The 13,151-nt window shown below is 37.8% G+C and overlaps 1 protein-coding gene across 1 annotated transcript; it reads left to right on the top strand.

Moving 5' to 3' along the window:
- The first annotated feature begins 7,539 nt into the window (after positions 1-7,539).
- On the top strand, positions 7,540-8,247 carry Naa30B (N(alpha)-acetyltransferase 30 B). Its single transcript, XM_002046453.4, has one exon. It carries the CDS (start codon positions 7,615-7,617, stop codon positions 8,131-8,133), a length of 519 nt encoding a protein of 172 aa, XP_002046489.1. The 5' UTR covers positions 7,540-7,614; the 3' UTR covers positions 8,134-8,247.
- The last annotated feature ends 4,904 nt before the right edge of the window (positions 8,248-13,151 follow it).

The following is a 13,151-nucleotide window of genomic DNA, read 5'->3' as shown; positions in this document are numbered from 1 at the left end:
CCTTAGTTTCGCATATAGACATGGGTCAAAATTTCCGATCCCCATAACTCGGTCAAATCTCATCCGATTTTCACAAGGTTTGGCTTTTTATGCATAGTTTTCCCTCTTAAATAATCTGGCATTTAAATCTGACTACGTAAATTTTGGTCGAAATTCATGTCAAAATCTTACCCTTAGTTTCGCATATAGACATGGGTTAATATATCCCATCCCCATAACTCGGTCAAATCTCATCCGATTTTCACGAAGTTTGGCTTTTTATGCATAGTTTTCCCTCTTAAATAATCTGGCATTTAAATCGGACTACGTAAATTTTGGTCGAAATTCATGTCAAAATCTTACCCCTTAGATTCGTATATGTACATAAGTCGAAATTTCCCATCTCCATAACTCGGTCAAATCTCATCCGATTTTCAAGAAGTTTTGCTTTTTATCCATAGTTTTCCCTCTTAAATAATCTGGCATTCAAATCTGACTACGTAAATATTGGTCGAAATTCATGTCAAAATCTTACCCTTAGTTTCGCATATAGACATGGGTTAATATATCCCATCCCCATAACTCGGTCAAATCTCATCCGATTTTCACGAAGTTTGGCTTTTTATGCATAGTTTTCCCTCTTAAATAATCTGGCATTTAAATCGGACTACGTAAATTTTGGTCGAAATTCATGTCAAAATCTTACCCCTTAGATTCGTATATGTACATAAGTCGAAATTTCCCATCCTCATAACTCGGTCAAATCTCATCCGATTTTCACGAAGTTTGGCTTTTTATGCATAGTTTTCCCTCTTAAATAATCTGGCATTTAAATCTGACTACGTAAATTTTGGTCGAAATTCATGTCAAAATCTTACCCGTTAGATTCGTACGTAAATTTTGGTCGAAATTAATGTCAAAATCTTACCCCTTAGTTTCGCATATAGACATGGGTCAAAATTTCCGATCCCCATAACTCGGTCAAATCTCATCCGATTTTCACGAGGTTTGGCTTTTTATGCATAGTTTTCCCTCTTAAATAATCTGGCATTCAAATCTGACTACGTAAACTTTGGTCGAAATTCATGTCAAAATCTTACCCCTTAGATTCGTATATGTACATAAGTCGAAATTTCCCATCTCCATAACTCGGTCGAATCTCATCCGATTTTCAAGAAGTTTTGCTTTTTATGCAAAGTTTTCCCTCTTAAATAATCTGGCATTCAAATCTGACTACGTAAATTTTGGTCGAAATTCATGTCAAAATCTTACCCTTAGTTTCGCATATAGACATGGGTTAATATATCCGATCCCCATAACTCGGTCAAATCTCATCCGATTTTCACGAAGTTTTGCTTTTTATGCATAGTTTTCCCTCTTAAATAATCTGGCATTTAAATCTGACTACGTAAATTTTGGTCGAAATTCATGTCAAAATCTTACCCCTTAGTTTCGCATATAGACATGGGTCAAAATTTCAGATCCCCATAACTCGGTCAAATCTCATCCGATTTTCACGAAGTTTGGCTTTTTATGCATTGTTTTCCCTCTTAAATAATCTGGCATTTAAATCTGACTACGTAAATTTTGGTCGAAATTAATGTCAAAATCTTACCCCTTAGTTTCGCATATAGACATGGGTCAAAATTTCAGATCCCCATAACTCGGTCAAATCTCATCCGATTTTCACGAAGTTTGGCTTTTTATGCATTGTTTTCCCTCTTAAATAATCTGGCATTTAAATCTGACTACGTAAATTTTGGTCGAAATTCATGTCAAAATCTTACCCTTAGTTTCGCATATAGACATGGGTTAATATATCCCATCCCCATAACTCGGTCAAATCTCATCCGATTTTCACGAAGTTTTGCTTTTTATGCATAGTTTTCCCTCTTAAATAATCTGGCATTTAAATCTGACTACGTAAATTTTGGTCGAAATTCATGTCAAAATCTTACCCGTTAGATTCGTACGTAAATTTTGGTCGAAATTAATGTCAAAATCTTACCCCTTAGTTTCGCATATAGACATGGGTCAAAATTTCCGATCCCCATAACTCGGTCAAATCTCATCCGATTTTCACGAGGTTTGGCTTTTTATGCATAGTTTTCCCTCTTAAATAATCTGGCATTCAAATCTGACTACGTAAATTTTGGTCGAAATTCATGTCAAAATCTTACCCCTTAGATTCGTATATGTACATAAGTCGAAATTTCCCATCTCCATAACTCGGTCAAATCTCATCCGATTTTTACGAAGTTTGGCTTTTTATGCATTGTTTTCCCTCTTAAATAATCTGGCATTTAAATCTGACTACGTAAATTTTGGTCGAAATTAATGTCAAAATCTTACCCCTTAGTTTCGCATATAGACATGGGTCAAAATTTCCGATCCCCATAACTCGGTCAAATCTCATCCGATTTTCACGAGGTTTGGCTTTTTATGCATAGTTTTCCCTCTTAAATAATCTGGCATTCAAATCTGACTACGTAAATTTTGGTCGAAATTCATGTCAAAATCTTACCCCTTAGATTCGTATATGTACATAAGTCGAAATTTCCCATCTCCATAACTCGGTCGAATCTCATCCGATTTTCAAGAAGTTTTGCTTTTTATGCAAAGTTTTCCCTCTTAAATAATCTGGCATTCAAATCTGACTACGTAAATTTTGGTCGAAATTCATGTCAAAATCTTACCCTTAGTTTCGCATATAGACATGGGTTAATATATCCGATCCCCATAACTCGGTCAAATCTCATCCGATTTTCACGAGGTTTGGCTTTTTATGCATAGTTTTCCCTCTTAAATAATCTGGCATTTAAATCGGACTACGTAAATTTTGGTCGAAATTCATGTCAAAATCTTACCCCTTAGTTTCGCATATAGACATGGGTCAAAATTTCAGATCCCCATAACTCGGTCAAATCTCATCCGATTTTCACGAAGTTTGGCTTTTTATGCATTGTTTTCCCTCTTAAATAATCTGGCATTTAAATCTGACTACGTAAATTTTGGTCGAAATTAATGTCAAAATCTTACCCCTTAGTTTCGCATATAGACATGGGTCAAAATTTCCGATCCCCATAACTCGGTCAAATCTCATCCGATTTTCACGAGGTTTGGCTTTTTATGCATAGTTTTCCCTCTTAAATAATCTGGCATTCAAATCTGACTACGTCAATTTTGGTCGAAATTCATGTCAAAATCTTACCCCTTAGATTCGTATATGTACATAAGTCGAAATTTCCCATCTCCATAACTCGGTCGAATCTCATCCGATTTTCAAGAAGTTTTGCTTTTTATGCAAAGTTTTCCCTCTTAAATAATCTGGCATTCAAATCTGACTACGTAAATTTTGGTCGAAATTCATGTCAAAATCTTACCCTTAGTTTCGCATATAGACATGGGTTAATATATCCGATCCCCATAACTCGGTCAAATCTCATCCGATTTTCACGAGGTTTGGCTTTTTATGCATAGTTTTCCCTCTTAAATAATCTGGCATTTAAATCTGACTACGTAAATTTTGGTCGAAATTCATGTCAAAATCTTACCCCTTAGTTTCGCATATAGACATGGGTCAAAATTTCAGATCCCCATAACTCGGTCAAATCTCATCCGATTTTCACGAAGTTTGGCTTTTTATGCATTGTTTTCCCTCTTAAATAATCTGGCATTTAAATCTGACTACGTAAATTTTGGTCGAAATTAATGTCAAAATCTTACCCCTTAGTTTCGCATATAGACATGGGTCAAAATTTCCGATCCCCATAACTCGGTCAAATCTCATCCGATTTTCACGAGGTTTGGCTTTTTATGCATTGTTTTCCCTCTTAAATAATCTGGCATTTAAATCTGACTACGTAAATTTTGGTCGAAATTCATGTCAAAATCTTACCCCTTAGATTCGTATATGTACATAAGTCGAAATTTCCCATCTCCATAACTCGGTCGAATCTCATCCGATTTTCAAGAAGTTTTGCTTTTTATGCAAAGTTTTCCCTCTTAAATAATCTGGCATTCAAATCTGACTACGTAAATTTTGGTCGAAATTCATGTCAAAATCTTACCCTTAGTTTCGCATATAGACATGGGTTAATATATCCGATCCCCATAACTCGGTCAAATCTCATCCGCTTTTCACGAGGTTTGGCTTTTTATGCATAGTTTTCCCTCTTAAATAATCTGGCATTCAAATCTGACTACGTAAATTTTGGTCGAAATTCATGTCAAAATCTTACCCTTAGTTTCGCATATAGACATGGGTTAATATATCCCATCCCCATAACTCGGTCAAATCTCATCCGATTTTCACGAAGTTCGGTTTTTTATGCATAGTTGTCCCTCTTAAATAATCTGGTATTTAAATCGGACTAGGTAAATTTTGGTCGAAATTCATGTCAAAATCTTACCCCTTAATTCGTATATGTACATAAGTCGAAATTTCCCATCTCCATAACTCGGTCAAATCTCATCCGATTTTCAAGAGCTTTGGCTCTTTCTTCATGGTTTCGCCTGGATCTAGACGTAGGTCAGTTGAAAATCCTATATCAAATATTATTTAAATCAAACAAAAAAATCTTTTAGCACGCTCTAACTGAACTAGCTCAAATGAACTGGGAATCAGTTTTTTAATTGACTTTTAAGCGAATCGCTGCTCCAAGTCGGGCACATGCGATGAGCCCAGTAAATAAATCATATCAATAAGAAAGCGACCGAAGAGGAGCACGGAGCAGAGCAGAGCGGAGAGCTTGTCCTTGGCTTCGACTGGGTCGCCAACATGTTTATAAAAAGTACAAGTTAATATTTATGTAATTCAGCTGAGATACGAAGCACACAACAAGCAGCAGAGGAGAGATCATTACATTGACATATTCATGCACACGCTCCATGCAGCTGTCCAGGAATTCCAGTGAAGAGGAGTCCAACAATGCAGCAGTGGAAAACGGGGAACGGGGGAAGGGATTGAAGCCATGTTGGTCATGTAAAGTGCGGACTTGTGCGTCCCACGCGACGCAGAAATCAACCTGCGATGGGCTTTTGTTTCTGCGATGACAGCGACCGACAGACCAAGTGGAAAAGTATCTCACAGTCGAGCTCTTGCTAGTGGAGCTGCAGACGACTCTGTCCATGTTCGATGCATGCTTATCAAAGGTCCGCGTGTACCTGTCATAAGGCCCACTGAATTATATTGTGGGCCCCAGGAATGTAGATACCCAAACGAAATGGACTGCGACCAGTTAACTTTTTAATAAACTGCCAGCAGCAGCAGCAGCAGCTCTGGTGGAGCTCAGGTGGAGCTTGCAGTCGCCAGGATACAGCCATTTATCTCACTTGAGGCAAATATGGAAATTTGTCTGGGTCGCTCGCTTTTGTCGCTAGTTTTCTATTTTCTATTTTATTTATTTTGTTTTGTGTGCCGCTAACCGCTTCATTAAGTGCTGCAGGGTCCTGGCTGGCGAGTGTCCTTATGTCCTCATGTCCTTATGGTATAATTAATTTCTGCGACCTGAATATGGCTGGGCAAAAAGACAAAACTGCTTGACTGCGAGTTACCCAGCGACAATATTCCCTTTATACATATATACCAGACCGCCAGCTCCTTACCCACTTTATGGGGAAATTAAACCTATGTTAACTTCGGTATTCATAGTCCGATCTTTATGAAATTTTAAGCATTTAAATATTACATGCTAAAGTATGTAAATACCAAAGCGCAAGCCGCTACCCTTAAAAATTTGTTTTATTTTCAAGTTTTTAAGGGAACGGCGGCAAGTATACAAAAACTGAAATATTTCTTAGCTGTATATACTTTCTGAGAATCGTTATGCCAAGTTTAGTGTGTCTAGCTCTTATAATCTTCGAGATATGCTAAAGTACCGTTTCTCGAAATCGATATTTATCGGTATATCGAAAATTTCATAGGTTCGTTTATGTCAAATTTCAAGTCAGGTATTTCGTCGCCTCGTGCCTCTGCACCGAAACAATATGCCCTCTCTGTCCATTCCCTCTGGTTTCGGGGCATAAAAAAAGGCTTGGGACACAAGTGGAGGCTCAGAAATGAAAGAGCCTGCCCAGAAGCAGGAGCCGCTTGACCTCGCTGCTGCCAAAGGACCAAGTACAAAAGACTAGAAGTTAAACGTTTTTGCGCGACTCAAGTAATTATATAAAAAATATAAAATGCGACAGAAATGTGCATATAATAGAGGCCTGGCCGCCACAAACAGGGCCAAAAACTGCAAGGATTTCATTTGGACTGAGGAGAAACTAGCGCTGACAAATAAATTAGCACAAATGCTGAGCTAGGCCTGAGGTGGGGCACGGGGTAAACCCATTTGCCAGGGGGCAGAAATCAAAATGTTGCCGCCTCTAATCTATGCGTCCCCCCCAAAAAACTGTCCGGACAGCGGTCATATTGAATTTCCAGTCGGAGCTGCGTGGGCTTTTAGCTTAATTGCCTTTGGCCGTGTCGCCGGGTTCACCTTTTTAGCTGGCCAGCCATATGAGCTCATTGTGGCTGTCAGCCAAAAACTTAAAACACGATTTTGACTTCCTTTCAAACCCAACTAGCAGCCAGAGGAAAATTTCGAGGCGCCAATTGCGACCATCACCTGTGCGTGCTGCCTGGCAATTTGGGTCCTGGCGCAGACAACAAAGGCTTTGCCTGAAGGGCTGACAGGACGCAGGACAGAACGCAGGCAACTGTCAAAGTCGTTGCAGTCATTTTCATAAGCATACCCTGCACAGGAAAAGGGCTGCAAGGCGGATAGTATGAACTTGTCTAAATTTTGCAATTTTAGCGCAAGTAAGGTTGCTCCGTTTAAATCGATATTACAAATCGATAAATATATATAACCAATTACCCTATACGTATACCTATACTACCCTATACTCTCTCTATCTCTAGTTATCAAATATCATCAGAGAAAACACAGTTCAAAGAAATGTATTTCTTATACTTAAAGCTCTCATTTATATATAACCGATAAATATCGATTTTCAATATTCGTTTTTTTGTCATTTCCCTATGACTGTAAGACCCAATGACACAGAATTTGAATATTTTCGATTCTTACCCATTTCTAGGCTTGATTAACCACGAAATGGATAATATCGAAAAATAAATTCCATTTTGATATCTAGTTTAAAACTATCTTCGATAAATCGATAAATATTGTTATTTTGAGCATATATTGAATGTTTAAGGAGCTAGATCTCTAGCTGTAGAAAATTTACTCAATTGTTGTAAATATTAAAATAGCCAGACAATTAAGAAAAAGTTATTTGAGAAAAGCGAGACTTACTTCATACCTATTATAAAGCAGACACTCAGTCTCTTAGTTTACAGGGTAGCTGACAGTCGGTCAGGCTCTCGCTAGACTTACTTATTATCATATGCTCAAATCCGAGGCGTGTGCGTGTTGAGTTGTCAATGTTTAAGCAAAGGTGAATAAGCGAGGCGAATGCCACCCATCAGTCAGGGTAATGGCCAGGATATCAGCTCGGCTGTGAGCTGGAAACTAGCTCAGATTAGAAGGTCGCCTCAGCTTGAGTTTCGAGTCGCTTTTGATAGATTTTGAATACATTTCTCTGACGTATTTTGAAATAATCTCAAAAATATGTGTTGAATCAACGATGAGCGAACCAAAGGATGTTGTTAGCCAGGCCGCGGGGCAGCAAGTGCCGCCAGAGATAACATATACGATTTTTAGCGACGAATCCGAACTGAAGGCCATACAGCATCTGATCGACAAGGAGCTCTCCGAGCCGTATTCGATCTATACGTATCGCTATTTCGTCTACAATTGGCCGGAGCTGTGCATCTTTGCCCGTCACGGCCAACGCTATGTGGGCGTCATTGTTTGCAAGCTGGAATCGTTGGGCTGTGCCCTGCAGGGCTATATTGCTATGCTGGCCGTGGATCCCACATATCGTTTGCAAAAGATTGGAACATCTCTCGTTGAGCAGGCCGTCGAGGCGATGCTGCTGGCCAATGCCGATGAGATCGTTCTCGAAACGGAGCTGACCAACAAGGCGGCGTTGCGTCTCTATGAGAGTCTGGGCTTCATACGCGAAAAGCGTCTGCTGCGCTATTATATGAACGGGGTGGATGCACTGCGTCTCAAGCTGTTCCTGCCCTGGCGTCAGGCCTGACCAGCAGCCTGCCAAATTTTAATGTGTTCTTTAATACCGATTTTTTATTTACATTTGCATTTTTGTTGCATTATATTTTTGTCTTTGCATAAGAATGACGATTCTCTGCCTGAATCTCGCTCCCTCTCTCTCTCTCTCTTCTCGCTCTAATTCGCACTGTTTCCCACTTGAAATTGGGTATATCGTTTTGTGCATATGGAGCTTTGGCTTATTATTTTTGGTTCGACAACTCCTGATAAATATCGATTTTGGGAAATGATCTTTGTAGCATAACTCGAGAATTATAAAAGTGAGACATATAAAATAATGGTATGAAGGCTCTCATATAGAATATACACATAAAAATATATCATTTTTGGGATACCTCTCCCTTATTCCCTAGAAATGTGAAAAAAAATGGAGTTCCTTAAGGTAAAATCTTGCTCTTCGGTATATACACACATTTGTTTATCATAGCTAATTCCTGAAAATTTCTATAAGATCGGACTGTAATATATGGAAATAAGCTGGAATGTTTCTCTAAAATTAGGGCATCTGCTAGTCGACCAACGACTCCACACGAGCACACTTGTTTTACTCGTCCTGTCAATTAGCGCCCACCTGGAGCGGCTACTTGGCCTGCTACGCTTGACTCAATGACTCCTGGTGCTCAGGTAAAGTCCACCTAATTGAGTGCAATTGCGATGCAGGAGCAGTGCCATCCACATAACCTTTCATTACCCTTTGCCCAGCAGCCGAGCCGAGTCGAGCTGCTGCTGGCTGCTACTCATGATGGGATAATTATTGCCCTTTTCAGGGTCACATCAAATGACTTTCGGCTATGGAGTTGTTATGCGAGCGCCGAGCACTTATGATAAGGAGACGCCTGCCTAAGAGGTGGTCCTTTGTGAATGGGAATCGTGTTTAATCTAAAAAATAAAAAAAAAATAAACAACAAAACAGGCTACTTAGACGTTAACGATTTGCCTTTGAGAATCCCCTAGCAGCAATAGCTAAATTAGGAAGAAGATATCCTGATAGATACTACATAAATCGCAGTTTTAGCGAGTGTGGGATTTTATGCCCTTGCCTGGGCTTTTTCTTGGTGGTCTCTTAAAACTTTTCGTGTGTGTGTTTTGCTGTTTTGTTTATATATGTGTATATGTTTCTATGTGTGTATGTATGCATGTATGTGTGTATGTATGTACATATATATGTATATCTTATACCAAAAGCAGACTAAGTTTACTTTCTGCTGCCCCGCAAACTTAAAAGAAAACGTATTTTGGGGTAGCGCCTTACTGTGTGATTCTCATAAGTTCAAGTAAGCCCAGCAAGTATTCATTGTTCAATTGTGTTTTTTTAAGTTGTTTTGTGCGTGTATTGTAAAGGTATGCTTGTATTACGTTTTACGTATGCATGTATGTATTTATATACTTAATATGTATTGATGTATGTATGTAGCATGTATGAAGTATGTATGTATGTATGAGTGCATGTATGTATGTAACATGTATAAAGTATGCATGTATCTAGCATGTTAGAATTATGCATGTATGTATGTATGTATTTATGTATTTATGTATGTATGTATGTATGTATGTATGTATGTATGTATGTATGTATGTATGTATGTATTTATGTATGTATGTATGTATGTATGTATGTATGTATGTATGTATGTATATGTATGTATGTATGTATGTATGTATGTATGTATGTATGTATGTATGTATGTATGTATGTATGTATGTATGTATGTATGTATGTATGTATTTATGTATGTATTTATGTATGTATGTATGCATGTGTGTATGTATGTATGTATGTATGTATGTATGTATGTATGTATGTATGTATGTATGTATGTATGTATGTATGTATGTATGTATGTATGTATGTATGTATGTATGTATGTATGTATGTATGTATGTATGTATGTATGTATGTATATATATATATATATATATATGTATGTATGTATGTATGTTTGTATGTATGTATGTATGTATGTATGTATGTATGTATGTATGTGTGTATGCATGTATTCTCATGAATTCAAATAGGGCTTGCAGGATTTTGTGTTTTTTTAGTGAGTAAAATGTTAAATGAACAAGTGCGTTGGCAATCTACTAAACTTTATTTGGGTACGTGTACATTTTGTGTGTACATTTAAAATGTCTGTATGCATGCATGTATTTAGGTATGTACGTGCACATACATGCATATGTGCATGCATATGTATGCGTATACGAAACACAGGCCAAGTTTAACTCCTGCTGCGCAGCAAATTAAAGGCTTTGTACGTATCTCCTATGAATGCCTGGAAACTTTATTCAATCCAATCTCCATACACCATACTCGAATATACTCTCCTTCACGGTCTCTCTCTCTCTCGGTTTCTGTTTCTCATTTTATATCTCTTTCCTTCCCCATAGCTCTTGCTGTAAACCGTCCTCTACTCCCTTTGTAATGCTGTGGTTAACAAATAGCAATATAATAATTGTGCGCATATGAATTACATAATTGTATATTAATTAAAAATGCAAACATAATCAAAATCTGCATAATCAAAGAAAATGATGCTCATAACATTTGCCAGCTGTTCAGTATCCATAATCGGAAGCAGTTGATTGCATCTGCCAATTATAACTGCATTTGCATCGAATCATTGCCAATTATATAATCCAAACACTGACACACCCTGGCTAATGCTCAAAGTGGAGTCCTGGGTCTTGTGGTCATTGTCATTCTCGAGAACAAACTTTCAAAGCAGCTTTGGGGGCGGCTCAGCGTCCAGGATTACGTAGCTTGTTGCTCCTTAAAAATATCCCTTTCCTTCTATCGCTATACACTCAGAGAAAAAGCTAAGAGTTTTGTATTTAAATCCAGTTGAAGTGCAGACTACATCGGAAGCTTTAAGTAAATATTGTTTTCTTCTGCGTTGAAGCGTGAATTAAGATATTTAGTGAAATTAGTCTTGAGTCATAATGGAATGGGCTTGATGTAAGAATTTAACTTGCTTTAAGTGAACAGATTCTTTAATTAATCAATTATTAAGTCAAGATAAAGTTCAATAAATTCATAAATTAAGCCTGAGCTCATTTTAAAAATTGACTAATAGTTGAGATTAATTATTCTTGTCTTAAAAAAAGCTAGAAAATCAGTTGCTTTTTACTTCTTGATGCAATCGGGCTTAATTTAAGAATTTAATAATGATGTACTTGAAGCGAGACGCAATGTGGTCTAGGAATAATATTTAATAGACTTTAACTTAATCACATTTGAAGCAGATTTGAAAACAAGAACTAAAATTAAGAGTAAATGTACTTGAAGTAAGAGTAAAAAGTAAAAAAGGGCTTGAATCGCATCTTATATCAGCTTTAAATTTATCAAAAGAGTTCTTGCAGTAAAAACTAGCTCGTTTTTGTTGTAGTATAAGTAATTGTTGGGAAATTTCTAGTGTGCCTAAGATGCACATAAAGAAAACACACGTAGTGGTTCGGTTAAATGTTTAATGGAAACTTCAAAGCATGAGTACAAAAATCTGAACAAGTACTCAATTACAGAATGAGTACTATGCTGATACAATGTTGCCAGATTATAAAGAAGCTTAACAGCTTATTGTCACTATTTTAACACTTCTTCTTAAGCTAATTATAATCAGTTGCAAAATAACAAATTTAATTCAATCCAAGTGTTTTTACAAAGCCTACGTGCTTTTGCTTACTTAAACATTTTGTTAGTATATCTGCAACATTATTATTTGTAGGTACGTATTCTAATGCAATATCATTACATTGTACCTTTTCACGTATAAAATGATACCTTATGTCTATGTGCTTAGTGCGCTTATGATGGACTGGATTTTGCGCAATATGTTGCGCGCTTAGGTTGTCGCCACATATAGTCAACGGCTCTGTATCCTTTGACCATCCCATCTCACTAAGTAGCCTGCGTAGATAAACTGCTTCTTTGGCAGCCATGGACAAAGAAATATATTCTGCTTCAGTGCTGCTCAATGCGACAACGCTTTGCTTTGATGAAGTCCAAGAGAACGCACTGCCTGCCAGGAAAAATGCGTAGCCACTATAGGATCTCCTGTCCAGCCGATCGTTGCCCCAATCTGCATCTGCATAGCCTTTTAGTGGTTTGCCATTTTTACGGTATACTAATTTCATATTCTTTGTACCCGCAAGATATCTTAGAATGTGCTTTGCTGCAGACTGGTGTTCTCCATGAGGATTAGCATTTCTTTGTGATAATTTGTTTACAGCATGCAAAATGTCTGGTCGGCTCAAAACTGCTAAGTATATAAGCGAACCAATTAATGACTGATATTGCGTTATATTTACCTTTACACAAGTATCGTCGTTGCAGTCCACTTGAAAACCTGGGTCAAGAGGTGTGCTTACTGGACGGCAATTGCTCATGCCATACTTGTCCAATAGGCCTTGAATGTGCGTCTTCTGGCACAGCGAAACGGAACCTCGATCGCCGTCGCGTTGGATTTCCATGCCTAGGAAATAGCTAATGGGGCCTCCATCGTGCATTTTAAAATTTGATGCAATCTTCTTCTTAATCACGGCTATGTCTTCTTCGCTGGGACACACTATGATTAAATCGTCGACGTAGACAGCGATGTAGCTGAATTGTTGTTGCTTTTGCTTGACGTATAAGCATGCTTCATTTTTGCATCTTTTAAAATCCATGCCTCTCAATACCTCATCGAGCGTATTGTTCCAAACTCGTCCGGATTGTTTAAGCCCGTAAAGTGCCTTTTCTAGTTTGAGGACTTTATTTGGATGCTGCTTGTCAATAAAATTCGGCGGCTGTTTCATGTACACAGTTTCATTAAGCTTACTATTTAAGTATGCGTTTGAAATGTCGACTTGATGCATATACAGCTCTTTTTCGGCAGCTATTGCGAATAACATGCGAATGGTTTCATATCGAATTACGGGAGAAAACGTTTCCCAGTAATTGACACCAAATTGTTGACCACAACCTTGTGCAACTAGTCGAGACTTAAATTTTTC

Source organism: Drosophila virilis, chromosome 3, assembly GCF_030788295.1.
Source record: "Drosophila virilis strain 15010-1051.87 chromosome 3, Dvir_AGI_RSII-ME, whole genome shotgun sequence".
NCBI classification, from domain to species: Eukaryota; Metazoa; Arthropoda; class Insecta; order Diptera; family Drosophilidae; genus Drosophila; species Drosophila virilis.
This window is presented reverse-complemented; position numbering and strand designations above follow the sequence as displayed.